The following is a 14,285-nucleotide window of genomic DNA, read 5'->3' as shown; positions in this document are numbered from 1 at the left end:
TTCAGCCATCCTGTGCACGGCACCTCTCCCACAAAATGGCCAGGCAGTGTAGTTTTACACTACATGCCTTCCTTCCTGTTTGAGGCCCTCGGTCTGCCTTGTCCATATTTGGTAACTGTCCATACCTTCAGTACTAAAAACTCCCTTCTGCTCTCTGGGGTGTAGATATGACAGAGAAATTAGAGCTATACGTACATGCAAATATTAGATAAGCAGTCTAATCTACTTTGGTTACCAAGGAAGAGACCAAATAGTATTTGGTCAAGCAGCAAGAAAACCATATCATGTGAGAAAATGAATTCAAGATTAAGAATTGCAAATAGTATATTGAGAATTATGATTTTTATTAAAAAAGTTGTACCAAATTAACTGATTCAAAATATGAATTCCTTCAAAAAAATCGAAATGGCTGCCCTTTTTCCCCACTCTCTCCAACTTTTTCTATATTAAAGGCAAAAGGCCAAAACCATCGTTATACTTTTTAATTGTCTTTCTTTGAAGTTTTTATTTGAAATGTGTTTAATTATTAATAAGTAAGAATAGGCCTCATTTTGAACATGTGTTGAAAAAGCTCCCCCACACTGAGGCTGCCCTCTAGTGGTCGCAGACAGTATTACTGTTAACATTGAGTCTGTCTACTTCCGGTTCTGGTTACACAACAGTATCAGCAATAGTAATATGTTAAAGAGAGCAGCGAACCTCCGATTTTGTGCACACGACAAATCTTTATTAATGTCTCCAGGCATGTATTATTGATGACACTTGTGCTATAACAATCCCAGAGTCACAACAACATCGAACAGTCGGCTTTGTCAGGGTTTGGTTTCAAACTAATTATTTACAGGATGTGTGTAATGTGACACCAGTGTATTTCCTACCACCCTACAGTTCAGATATTTTAATACACAGTTTTATCTTTGAACAGGAAGATGACTGTGTGTGCTAGTTAGGCTTCTTTCCTCCAAAAGGCACTCGGAGGAGACTCTTCCACTGGACTGTTACACTGTATGAACTCAGTCATCTTTATTCCTAAACTGTGGAATTAGTGAATATGAATGCCAACAATCTGTCCTACAGTCTGAGCAACCAATCGGGGTTCAAATAATCCACATTTTTCAAATCCGTCAGTGTTTCACATACAGTTATGTATCTTCATTAACTCTGCTTTTTTCTGATGAGATCCCAGGAACTGAATGCAATGGCTATTAACAGTATATAAAAAATAAAAATGATTTTAATTATTTGGAAAATGTGGGTTAAAATGGAGGCATGCATCGCTTAAAGTTGATTAATTGAATTAAGTGATTAGGTATAGGTGTGAGAGGAGGTATCGTGTAATGTTAAGTGTTAATTGTGAATGTTTAAACAGACTTTTGAAATCAGTACGGAGCCCCAAAGTGTTGAATATCGAAAAGACAAGTCATTATGACAAATTACACAAACACATTGTGTAAAATAAAAAAATATCTCACCTTTTAGCCGATCACATTGTTTAAGTTAGCACAACAGCTGCTAATAAAATTAGACAATACGATAAAATGATGATAAAATAAGTAAGGAAATATTTGAGAAAATTACCCTTATCAACTAAAAACTTAGTGAAAAAAGGAACGATAAGATCACATGTCAAACTAATGAGTTCAATCATTTATTCATTAATTTCACTAAATCAACCATTGGTTTATTATGTGTATTGTACATATAGGCATATGATTATTAATAATTTTTAAATAAATATTGAACACCTTGGGGTTCCATACTAAAGGCTTTAAGGTGCTGACCAGTAAACTAACACAGTAGTTGTAGTAAACATGAATTTAGGTACTAACTATATTTAAAAAATAATCCTTACTATGATTAGGTTGTAATGGTAATCAGTGAGCAGCTACAGTAGCTTTTCCCTTTCGACATTTTAACAAACTCCTTCAGATATACAACAAAGAGTCCAGCCAGGTGCCATACTTTGGTTCAATTTGACTTCATCACCCTTCGCCCTCTTTCTGTATTAAGCCACTAGGATTTGAGGTGCAGTAAGATCTGTTTTCCGTCTCGTCTCTCTCACTGCGTATCTGGACATGGTCGCAATTTATTCAAAGTATTACACATGAAAAGGAAGAGACATGGCTCAGTCTCGGCATCACTGAATCAGGTTTAAATATAAAATAAAACATTACATTACACTGACAGTATCAGTCTTTAAGAGATGTGTGCCAACAACATATAACTGCCTACGGGAGTATAACTGTAGGAAAGGCTGAATGTGCAGTAAAGCTGAAGTGTTGAGGGTCTGCAGGATTATTACAGTCACATGCACACAGAACAGGAAACGGGGTTAGGATGCTGCTTGTGCTTCTATCAACAAAGAGCCAAAAACAGGCACCAGAAGGATTAAACAATGTCTTATTTATAGAATTAAGGTGTGTAACTGAGCGGGGGAAATAGAACGAGTCTCCAAAAAGTGGTCTGCGTGCAGCCGAGGCTGGAGAGAGAGAGCTCCTTCAGAAGGAGTCCTCTGAAGTATGGCCGCCCGTCAGCCCCCCATGCTGCAGTGGGGGAGTCAGCAGAAGCACTGCCGGTTGCCCTTGGTGACCTCCTCGGAGGAGTGGACCGTGTTGGGAACAAGTCCGCTCTTTACGCCCTCCCAGCCGTCCTGGATCTTGATGTCCCCGCTCTGTACCAGCGCAAAGATGTCCCTCGTCAGATCCACAAACGCCTGAGAAAAAGAAGAACAAAAAAAAGATTGTGGGGGATTCTAAAGTAATCAGATTACTTATTAGTCCCAGAGCGGGGAAATGTAGAGTGTTACAGCACATTAGTGAAAAGACAAACATAAAGACAAATAGGTACACAACCATGGACACAAAATTAGTGGAAGTAACTTAAGAGAAACTGAGTGACATAAATAGCATTAAAGTATTGAGACCCTATACAGTACATGTTGGGACATTTATAAAAATGCATGTATTTGACATACATAAAAGGGATTTTTGCACGGTATAATTGCAAACAAGTGTTTATGTGAGTTGAGGGAGGCAGCTGGTGTTTAAGCTTTACATCTATTTGTTTGTTTTGTAAAATGAATTTTATGTCAGTTTAGACATCAACAGGATGCAATTTTGGGAAATGTTTATAAAGCCTGACACAAGATTTAAAGCTTGCCTAAATAGTTCAGAAATGACTTTTAATTCAACTCAGATCTTGACTGCCTCGGTCAATTTTCTGTATAATATATAGGACCTATATTATGAAACACAGTAAATAAGATTCCATGTAAGTCACCAGTGCTAAAAAAAACGGAAAGACAAATTTCCAGATAATCCAGGAGCTAAGAATTAAGGTTACATTTTAGTTTGGGAATTTACTTTGCTTTTGTTTATTTTCTATAGTTTATTTGTGTTAACTATACTATGATTATGTAATTGTACTTCTCCTATGTGTAACCTTTCACAGAATAATGACTTGGTTTAGAATCTATAAAAAATATTGAATTCAGTTCAGTTTTATTTGAAAGTACTTTATTTAAGTGTAAAGCCTTGAAAAGCTTGATAAGCTAATCAAGTTTCACCCCTAGCCAATGTTGTTGTGTTATTCTCGAGCTTGTATCTGAAAACCAGTGAAATCTCCTCCACACCTTCTCCACGTTGATGGACTCTCGTGCCGATGTCTCCACGTAGCGCATCCCGAAGGCCCCGGCCAGCTTCTCTGCCTCCTGGAGGCTCACCTGCCGCTGGGCCTCCAGGTCACACTTGTGCCCGACCAGCAGGAAGACGATGTTGTGCGGCTGCACGTGGCTCTGGGCCTCCTCCAGCCAGTTGTGGACGTTGGTGAAGGAGCGGCGGTTCGTGATGTCGAAGAGTAAGAGCCCCCCCACTGAGTTACGGTAGTACGCTCTGGTGATGGACCTGGGGGGGGGATAGAGAGAGAGAGAGAGAGAGAGAGAGAGAGAGAGAGAGAGAGAGAGAGAGAGAGATAGACTAACTTTGTTTTCTGTTCTGAAACTAATAATCCCAAACCAATGCATTCAGCTTTTTTTGGCCAGATTCTGCAAATGTACATGTGATAAATGCAAAGTATGATGGCTCAATGACGTATAAAATGGAGAAAAATGGGATATTTAGTTTAGAATTATATAAAAATAAGAATTTGATACCCCGTTATGGCCTGTTGTCTGTATATTAATGTTTTATTGTTTTGTTCTCATTACTTTTTGTGAGGATTGTTCGGAGATAATATACTATGACAATTTAAGAGACAAAAAACTAAACTTTATAATAGAGTGTGCCAATAAAAGGTACAAAGTAAAGTATTTTGTAAAAATGTTTACACAATATCATAGTCAAGACATCCTCGTATAGTTACATATTTGAACGGTGGGAGATCATGTTTACTAATATGTCATAGCATAGTATGACAAGACCATTTCTTACCAGTATAACACACACACACACACACGCACGCACGCACGCGCACACGCACACACACACACACACACACACACACACACACACACACACACACACACACACACACACACACACACACACACACACACACACACACACACACACATACACACACACACACACACACACACACACACACACACACACACACACAGGCTCACAAGGTGAAAACAATACCGGCTACACACTGTTGTTGGGGCTGGTAAACTGGACATTTAGTATATACTGTAAACTCTGTGAGGTTTGAACAAATGTATCTGTATTGCCCATCTGAGGAGACATCCAACAGGATCTGGACAAGGCTGGGGGAATGAGAACAAGAGGTGTTTATGTTATGTTGGTGTTGTGTGGATTTATAAAAAGAAAGCAAACTTAAACACACACAAAATAAATGCATGTAAAACCAGAAAAGATCTGAGTGACTTTTGTGTGTGTGTGTAGGTTATAATATCTGTTTGTGGATGGATGAAGAGAAAGTCCAAATAGGGAATAAGGAGCTTGGCCTTACCTGAACCTCTCCTGTCCCGCTGTGTCCCAGATCTGCAGTTTGATTCTTTTGCCCGGCTCGATCTCCACCAGGCGGGAGAAGAAGTCCACCCCCACCGTAGGGTCCGACACCTGGGCGAAGCGGCCCTCAGTGAACCTCCGGATCAGACACGACTTGCCGACCGTAGAGTCTCCGATGACGATCAGACGGAACTGATAAAGCCATATTGTCTCCATGTCTCACCTTGATAAAATCTGTGGGGAAATAAAATCATTCAGTCATCCATGTTATGGCTTTAAGTGTATTTTCTGCCTAACAATCCAAACATAAAGGCACTGAGTTTATGATCATATTCAAAGGAACATGAGATGATTCCTTGAAAAATTAATCCACCTTTTGACAAAATGAGTTACATAAATGTTCCACATCGAATCCATATTACGATGTAAAATATTGTTTTAACAGATAAATGCACCTATTTAAAAAACAAAGATAACTACAACTGGAATTAAACCTTCTCCAAAAATTGAATTATGAGCCATATCTACTAGTTATGCTCAATTTTGATACTCAAATACAAAATTGTGTGGGCTGTGTCTCACAAAATATTTGACTGTTTCAGATTGTCTCAACAATATCAAACAGTTTAAGGGAAAACATGATATTAAATTAAAACAAATCTTGATCAAACCCACACAAGAGCCTCTAAAGACATAGAATAATCCTTTTCCTGGATTATGGCCGCCACCATGAGGGGAGAGTAATAGACCCAAACCCCCTCAGCGGGGTCCATATGATTTACAGTTGGGTGATCTAATTTGGGGGGGGTAGGGCCACTCCTCTTGAACTCAATAAACATTGGCGTAGTCAGCCCCCATGTGGATAAGAGGTGGTTGTTGTGCAGCAATAACACACAGCAATAACACACAGGGCGTCCTTGAAACTAGCCAAACGTAAGCTAAATGGAGAGATGGCTGCTAAACAGGACTGCTAGTTGATAACAGATATTTGCCTCTGATGCTAGAAGACCTCCAATGTCTAAGATATCCTTCAAGGTTTATTAAAAAAAGAGTAAATCACTTGACTCATGAGGCCCAACCCATTTAGCTTAATGCAAGTGTGAGTATTGACAATAACGATTACACTTAGGATACAAATGCGGTAACATATGTCAATAATAACGTACCTTAAAGTTAATAGCTCAGTAGCTGTAAAAAGCAAACCCCATATCGATGATTTGGTCTTCTAAAAACGATCTTCCAGTAGCAGTGGTTGTGTTACAGGAATAACCGAACACAAACATGCATCATTAACCCGGCCTGCTATCCACCATCAGCACGTGACTCTTTTAAAATGACGGATTAAAGCAGCCTGTTGCAAACCGACTGAGGATCCGAGCTGCAGCTTCTTCAGACTGTTGATGATATTTGGGTGAAGATCCGCGTAGGAAATGGCAGCAGGAAACAGCAGCAGCATCAAATCTCCTCCTCGCCCTCATCAGCACCACTACCGTAACTGCACGCGGTCGCGGAGCTGCGCAGCAACAATGGCGGGGACCGGCTGCTGCTTTCATAGGCTGTGGGAGAACACATAACGTAATTACGAAATGAGCGAACACGAACATTTGATGAAATATCATTGTCAAATATGCTAATCCCTATAGCCTACTGGGAGATACTCTTTAACATATTGCACATTAAAATAGAAACGGATATAAAATATGTCCTACACACATTTAACAATTCATAGTATATGTGTTGTTAGACTCATTTTTGTTATTTATTTGCTGCTAAATACAAACCAACTTTGTGCAATATGTGCTGTACAATATATATATATATATATATATATATATATATATATATATATATATATATATATATATATATATGCCATTAATAACTGTGTAATTTATACCTGGCCGCTAAATCAATATATATATGCCGTTAATAACTGTGTAATTTATACCTGGCTGCTAAACCCTTGTTACTGTTACAAGGTAATATGTATCTTGTATTTTGTAAATTGTATAACTTGCTGCTGTTAAATATCGTCAAACGATGTGCAATATGTGCTTTATGTGCAATATATACTTTATATACATATACCATCTTTAATAACTGTAATATATACCGGGCTGCTAAATCCTTGTTTTGTATCTGTATTTTTGAAAATTATGTAACTTTTTTAGTTTTTATCTTTTTTTAGCATATTGTTTATTATATTGTAACTTAGTAATTTTTTAACGCATGTAAGATATGCAACACTAAGCTGTCTGTGGCTCTTTCCTGCTGTAACGCTGCAAATGTCCCCTCTGTGGGACTAATAAAGGTATTCTGATTCTGATTCTGATATTCAACCTGGTTAAACTAGACATTTTAAAGTAAACATTAAATAGGAAAATACTATAGGCCTATGGGATCATTACACCAATTTCCAACATGATTTTTTCCACTACGAATAACAAACTTTTATATTTACTGCAATTTCACTTTTCTACAGCAGGGTGTTTTTCTGGTTGCAAATTAATATGAACCCATACCTTCTATGATCAGCCAAGTAAAGTACGTAGGCTAGTGTTGCATTTATACTTTTGTCGTAAACCTACCGTAGAAAAATGCTCTGAAATTTCACAGGCGACTTTTTACGACAACCGCTGAACGCAGCACCAGTTAATAACATGTGTGGTGGAGCTTCTCACAGGAGCGAGGTAAACGGAGTCAGACTGTTATGTGTGATTAAACGGGTGGTTGACAACTTATCTCGCAAATCTCGACGATATTGGATCATATCTTGTTTTTTGTGTTTTATACTACAAAAACATGTCTTACTAGTCAAACATCATAATTTCTAGGCTAGGTGTGACTTTATACCTAGTTTACAGTTTTTTGGGAACCTTCAAAAAGTTACTATAATTCTCCAACGAGTTTTGTGTGTGTGTGCAGAGTGCAGAGCTGCAGCTATGCAGCAGGAGCTTTTGTTCAAAGTGCTGGTCATTGGAGACCTGGGAGTGGGGAAAACGTCCATCATTAAGCGGTACGTGCATCAGATCTTCTCCCAGCACTACCGAGCCACCATCGGGGTGGACTTCGCCCTGAAGGTGCTGCAGTGGGACAACGACACTGTGATCCGCCTGCAGCTGTGGGACATAGCAGGTCTGTCAAACTGTTACATACTGAATTACAGGTTTATTGTGGCATCAGTTGACCGTTCAACTATAAACATCTGCTGTATTTGTTTACTGTAGGAACATTTAGTTTAAGGATCGTTGGTAAGAAAAGCTTCAGCAGCTGTGAACATCTGAACATTCCTAAACCTCCAAGAAATAAGCTTTTGAAATGCATTTGAGGGAAGTTTTAGGAAAGTATAATCATGTAGGAACATTAGAAAAAATGGTAGTTTGACACAGTACTGCATCTCCAATTTAGCCTATTAAGCAATTTCTGAGTCCAGGATGTCTTGTGTTTGCCATTCCTCAAATATGTTTGCTTTTCTAAAACAATCAAAAGTGTCTTGAAACAATCTACTGCACTAAAATACACTTTTTTTTGTTTTACTGTTATGACTCAGTGATATCAGTTGAGTTATGCAGTGAGAGATGTGAACACAGGGACAGTGTGTTTGTGCCCGCTGGATGCCTGGTCCCTCCCTGTCATTTGAAGCCTGGTCGAGGAATGTAGATCTTGTGCCTGGCTGTGACTCAACTGATCCCATGCTGATAATATCAGTCACATGATGGGTGCTTCTGCAGAATAAACAAAAAGTGTACACACACAACATTGCTTTATTTATCACTAATAAACAATGATATTAGTTGATTCGATTTTTACAGACTCTAAAAAGGTTCCTTTAGTTTAGATAAATGTTTGTGTGTGTCTGATTGGCTGTACCATGCGTCCCAGGGCAGGAGCGCTATGGGAACATGACTCGTGTCTATTACCGGGAGGCGGTGGGAGCTCTGGTGGTGTTTGACGTGACGAGGGCCTCCACGTTCGACGCCGTGCTGAAGTGGAAGGACGACCTGGACTCCAAGGTGTGCACAAACTAAGGCCTTTCCTTCTAACCTGTCATTCTGTCACTTTCAGCGAACACCCAAAACAATGTATGCCAAGTTACAGTTAAGGTTAGGGGAGGGATAAATGAATATATGTAAATACACATCATCTATATTTCAGTCTAAATGTCCAACATTTCATTGCAGTAGTTCAAAACTTGCTGTAGTCACCTTGGTTTCATGTACTATAGGAACAAATTCAAAGTGTGATTTTGCTAGTAGGTTTAACAGCTGTCCAAAACACAAGTGTGTTTTTGTTGAAAGCTCCACAGTCTGGGACTCAATAAAGTAGTTTGAAAACTTGAAGCTGCAATGCAGAACATGTGCACGAAGCGGAGGTAAAAGGTACAATGTTGGAACTGCTTGAATTGTCAGTCGATGCTTATGGACCCCTCTCCCCCTCTCTCTATTTACAAAATGCACACCTCAATACTGTGTCACATATTGTACTGCTTTTCATCCAACCATGTACAAAGGCCAAAAGTGTTAACTTTAAAGCCAGAGAGGTGTTAATTACTCAAATGGCCCATATTTTGGGACAATCCATCGTGGTGGACATGGTGAAGCACTCATACTAGCAAAAAGGGACAGAATAGTGTGAAAAATTAGAAGAACAAAAGCTTGGGTTAAAATAATAGTGAGTACCAACATAGCAAAGGTGTAAGGGTAGGGGGTTTCAGATTTAATTTCCTCATCTAACAAGCACTTCTTTTGAATCATTCTGACACCTTAAAGTGGTTACAACAGATATGTTCATCATAACAAATTAACAAATGTAAAGGAAAAGTGACAATATGAAAGGAAATACATACTGTACCTATAGTATAAAAGTTCATGAATAGATACAACACCTTCTCCTACGGTTCCACTTTTAAAAGACTTAATTAAAATCCTCCCTTAACATGTCTTTCCTCTCCCTAAGGTGACCTTAAACCATGGGAGGCCGGTTCCAGTGGTCCTCCTGGCCAATAAGTCAGACCAGCTGGGCTCCCAGCAGCCCAAACTGGACTCCTTCTGCAGGGAGAACGGCTTCGCTGGCTGGTTCGAGACCTCCGCTAAGGTACGTGACTTTGGATGCACCTTTCTCAAGTCAAATCAGTGGAAAAGGTATTTAGAGTTAGATTGAGGAGGTAGTAACATTACATTATCACTAATCATTTAATATAGCAATATCTACTGTATGTCAATATAAAAAGGTTAAAAGTATTGTTTTGTATAAACCCCAAATGGAAAGAGTTGTCTGGGGTTTAACTTGAGTCAAAGACTTAATCACATTCATCTTCCCTAAATATTATTTACACAGTCAGGTTAACTACATATTAAACCGTAGCCATGCTTTACAACAAAAGCCCAAAATCCAGACACATGATTCTGGTAAATACTGAAGGGTGTTCAGTACAAACACTAAAAGTGAGAAAACCTTATTTACCTTGCTCTCAAGAGAGAAACAGAGGAATGTCTGCAGTCTGGTGTGAAGTAATCTTCTGTATTTTCCTCCCGTTCAGAGCCCATCTAATGAGTTACACACCAGGGTGCGAGTCAGAGACAGGAGTGTAGTTAATGAACACGAAGGCGAGGTCAGGATGAAAAGGGAGCTGGTCAGTGGACAAAAGTCAGACTATTATTGGTTGAAAACAAACCCTTACTTTTTTTAGCATGACATAAACATTGGTGTCAGCAAAGGTAAAGTGAAGGCCTTGGTCAAACAGTACAAGTATACAGTATGATGTAACATGACACATAAGTGTTTCAAACATTGTTATGTTCTTAGCATTGAATGGTTCTCTAGGTCATGTTGAAATCACCGACCTACTGATTTTATAGTACTTGAAACGTGAGCCCCAAAAAGTTTTCCCTTAGACGTTGAGTTCTCCACAGTGACTTTGACTTTTCTCAAAACTGGATTTAAAATGTCAATCTCCTTTTATTTGTTTGCAATTTGAAATGTCAAGATAGTCCTTTCCAATATTTTCCAATGTTAGTTTACACCAGCGTTTCTCAAAGTATGGGGCGCGCCCCACTGGTGGGGCGCAGAGATGTGATAGGTGGGTCACAAATGGACGCGATCAACGGGAGATTATTATTATGATTATTATTTCTTTTTAAATAAATGTTTTGGACCTCAGGCCGAAACCGAACCTGGGTCCTCGTGGGCGGTAGTGGACTGTTACAGCCGGATGCTCGTAACGGCGGTGGACTTTCACAACGCCGCAACGGTGGGTGTTTGCGGCGGCGGATGCGGTACCGGCGCTGTGAAAGTCCACGGCCCACCTATGCCACAGCCAGCGGCCCACCGAAGGCAGCAGCCCACTGGGAAAAGTCCTGAATCTCCCAATGGCCAATCCGAGCCTGCTCACACACACACAACTGAAACCAAAATCATTTACAGACATATGTAAAAAATCTCTCATACACACATGTGAAACGCTCTCTCACACACACACACACACACACACAAACACACACACACACACACACACACACACACACACACACACACACACACACAGTGTTGCAGTCGGGAAGAAAAGCAATGTGGAGTGGCACCTCACCACTTCATAAGGAGTTTAACTGTGACACTTTCCGTTTGTGTCCCCCCTCCTTACAAATAGGCCTATGTTTATTATTATTTTGTAACGCAAGCCGTCATCGCCACGGAGGAGCACACAGCCTCTGTGAGCGAGAGAGACAGAGAGCGAGAGAGCTAGAGAGAGCACACCTTTATCTATTTAATATAGATGTAAAAAATAAAGTAAAAATCATTCCAATGTGTACTATAGGACAGTAAAAAAAAAAAAAAGTTTAAAAGGGGAGTGATTAGTAAGATATGCATAAATAAAAAGAAAGAAAGCTATAGGTAACATAAGATAAGAATAAACAAGTTTAAATGATTTGTTATTGGTTGTGATCATATTCTAAAGATGTTTGGATTATTGAAAAGTATCCAGCTCCCTTTCATGTGAGTGTTGAGAGCTGTATCCATAAATTCATTTTGTGCTCATTTAACTTCAACATTTAAAAAAAAGAGGAGTAAAGTTAAGATAAGTCATGAAAATGGACACTTTGGCCTGATGATGGCACGAGATGAATAGTCAGTAGGGTTTATTTTGTGGGAAACATGAATGTCAGTACAAAACTCCACAGCAACCCATCCAAATGTTGTTGACATATTTTACTGGTGGACCTACCAGCGCAGTGCCATCCTTAGCAAGGTCACCACAACTGATTGCTTTATAGCTGTTTTCTTTTACGTTCCCTCAGGAAAACGCTAACATCGAGGAGGCGGCACGCTGCCTGGTGGAGAACATCCTGAACAACGAGGAGAGCCCGGTGGTGGAGCGAGAGCCCGCCTCCCTCATCCTGTCTGGATTCACCAACACCACCAAGGATCCTCTCAACTGTGCATCATGTATGAAGCCGTGACTCCTGACCAATCACACGCCACCAGGAAGTCAGTTTGGCTCAGGGACTGTTTTAGTGATTAATACAGAAAAATAGGCAGAGGTTTGTACCATGGCCATCAGGAGATCTGAAGCAGAAAGGATTTGGTTTAGGTTCATTTAAAATGTTTCATTCCTTCAGATCCTCTTAATTCAATATGAAAGAATGTCTTGACTTATTAAAAGTTTTAGGAAGATAGGCATTAAATGTGAATTTACAACTTACATTTTATTTCATGCTTTTTAACCAGATAAATTGTATATTATTGTTTTTGTCTTAGAGGTATTCAAATTATTAGTAATATTTTTATTTAAGTTAGTCACATGTGCACATGAGAAGCACAACTTTTCTGTTACATTCTATGATTTAACCCAAATATATGTAAAATATATATCAATATGTACATTTTTGTAACTGTGGTTCTTATGCTTTCTTTGAACATATTTAACAAAACATAATAATAAAAAAAAAAGACTTAAAGGTCCCCTATTGTACTGTTTTTCATCAATATATTATAGGTCTCAGATAAAAAAAACGTGTCTCTGAAGTGTTTGACACGAAATACCAAACAGATCACTCGTAGCATCCCACAAACCCCTCTGTTTCAGCCCTGTTTCAAAAGTGCTGATTCTGTATTTTACTTTAGATGAAAATAAGGAGAGATATTTGGTTAAAATAAACACAATGGTGCTCTAGGAGGAGATTCAGGTGATAAGGTGGGCGGGTGTTACCTTGGTTGGTTATTGGCTAATGGTTACACAAGCCCAAAAAATCGTTATGACATCATAAAGTGTCCAAAATCTGATCAGCTCATTTTCAGACAGGTTTTTATATAAATGGATCAGGACAAAAAGTGAGCGAATCTTTTTTCCTGAAACTTTAAGAATCTCTTTACACAGAGGGGACACATGTTTGTGTATAAAAGACATGAAAAAGTGGATTTTGCATAATAGGTGACCTTTAAGACTCTATACAGATTAGCGTTTGAATATAGAGATACCAATTATTAATGCAAGTGTAATACAAACACATCAAACTATCACATTTATAATGGACTTACATTTGAAAATAAATGTTCTTTGGACATCAGAAGCTGTCCTTCCTTCATCTGTTATTTTTCCTCACTGCAGTATTTAGGGATCGGCTTAGAATGGGCACACTGTAGGAGAGAACATGCAGAGAAATGGCCTTTCAAACAGTGTTTTTGTAAACTAGTTTTAACTGATTCCCCTGGGTTTAAACTGACGAGGAAATTAGCAAATGTGTACTGTCTAAATACCTGACGTTGGTTAGAGTAATGCTTATTGGACAGTTAAATCCTATCTGTCATTACAGATGCTATACTTTCCATCTGCTGAAGATCACAGCTTTATTTGTTTGCTAATCTCATGTAAAATTAATCCCTATTATGCAACATTATTACAGAGAATGCAATGCGTGTGTTTATAATTGGCCCGCTACGTAGAGACATTCTCTTTCACACTGGATCACGAACTGATGGGGTGGAAAATCTGTTCTCTCATGCTACCGAGAAAACACACAAGAATCGTGAGCGGTGAGAAATAAACATTAATGTTGTGGAAGTAACGGAGGAGAGTCAGTTTAGCAGATATTTCCATTTAATGTACTGCTGAAGTGGTTGATAAAACCTAAAGGCGTTTAGTGGATTGCAATTTTGTTTCTAATTAAGAACGGTGGTGGTAAAGTGTGACCCACTTTACAGCGTCTGTGGGTCTTCCAGTACTACTCCGTCTTTTCATGATTTGCAGTAGCTTCCTCCTCTAGTTAGTCATCCATTTCCGTTTTATCATGAGTATATTCGTCTTTTCGATCCATAATG

General features: G+C 39.0%; 2 protein-coding genes across 3 annotated transcripts; one reads left to right on the top strand and one right to left on the bottom strand.

Moving 5' to 3' along the window:
• Positions 1-1,626: 1,626 nt before the first annotated feature.
• On the bottom strand, positions 1,627-6,457 carry LOC307017595 (ras-related protein Rab-39B-like). Its single transcript, XM_079647208.1, has 4 exons — positions 6,137-6,457; positions 4,972-5,204; positions 3,632-3,902; positions 1,627-2,713 (listed from the first exon to the last, which is right to left on the bottom strand). The coding sequence occupies exons 2-4, from the start codon at positions 5,184-5,186 to the stop codon at positions 2,558-2,560; spliced, it is 642 nt and encodes a 213-aa protein (XP_079503334.1). The 5' UTR covers positions 5,187-5,204; positions 6,137-6,457; the 3' UTR covers positions 1,627-2,557.
• On the top strand, positions 6,430-13,537 carry rab38c (RAB38c, member of RAS oncogene family). Of its 2 annotated transcripts, none has more exons than XM_079647210.1 (5): positions 6,430-6,545; positions 7,896-8,105; positions 8,853-8,983; positions 9,927-10,064; positions 12,266-13,537. In XM_079647210.1, exons 2-5 carry the CDS (start codon positions 7,913-7,915, stop codon positions 12,425-12,427), a joined length of 624 nt encoding a protein of 207 aa, XP_079503336.1. In that variant the 5' UTR covers positions 6,430-6,545; positions 7,896-7,912; the 3' UTR covers positions 12,428-13,537. The 2 variants fall into 2 exon arrangements, with proteins under 2 accessions (XP_079503336.1, XP_079503335.1); XM_079647209.1 differs by lacking the exon at positions 6,430-6,545 and adding an exon at positions 7,061-7,660.
• The last annotated feature ends 748 nt before the right edge of the window (positions 13,538-14,285 follow it).

This window comes from Notothenia rossii, assembly GCF_949606895.1.
Source record: "Notothenia rossii genome assembly, chromosome: 9".
In the NCBI taxonomy this organism is placed as follows: Eukaryota; Metazoa; Chordata; class Actinopteri; order Perciformes; family Nototheniidae; genus Notothenia; species Notothenia rossii.
The sequence above is the reverse complement of the archived record's forward strand: the minus strand, read 5'-3'. Positions and strand labels throughout refer to the sequence as shown.

Excerpts from the sequence above, each read along its gene's own strand:
- LOC307017595 (XM_079647208.1), bottom strand. The coding sequence starts at position 5,186 with ATGGAGACAATATGGCTTTATCAGTTCCGTCTGATCGTCATCGGAGAC. Across the intron at positions 3,903-4,971 it reads GCGGGACAGGAGAGGTTCAG|GTCCATCACCAGAGCGTACT; the intron begins GTAAGGCCAAGC and ends TCCCCCCCCCAG. Across the intron at positions 2,714-3,631 it reads AGTCCATCAACGTGGAGAAG|GCGTTTGTGGATCTGACGAG; the intron begins GTGTGGAGGAGA and ends TCTTTTTCTCAG.
- rab38c (XM_079647210.1), top strand. The coding sequence starts at position 7,913 with ATGCAGCAGGAGCTTTTGTTCAAAGTGCTGGTCATTGGAGACCTGGGA. Across the intron at positions 8,106-8,852 it reads GCAGCTGTGGGACATAGCAG|GGCAGGAGCGCTATGGGAAC; the intron begins GTCTGTCAAACT and ends CATGCGTCCCAG. Across the intron at positions 10,065-12,265 it reads GGTTCGAGACCTCCGCTAAG|GAAAACGCTAACATCGAGGA; the intron begins GTACGTGACTTT and ends ACGTTCCCTCAG.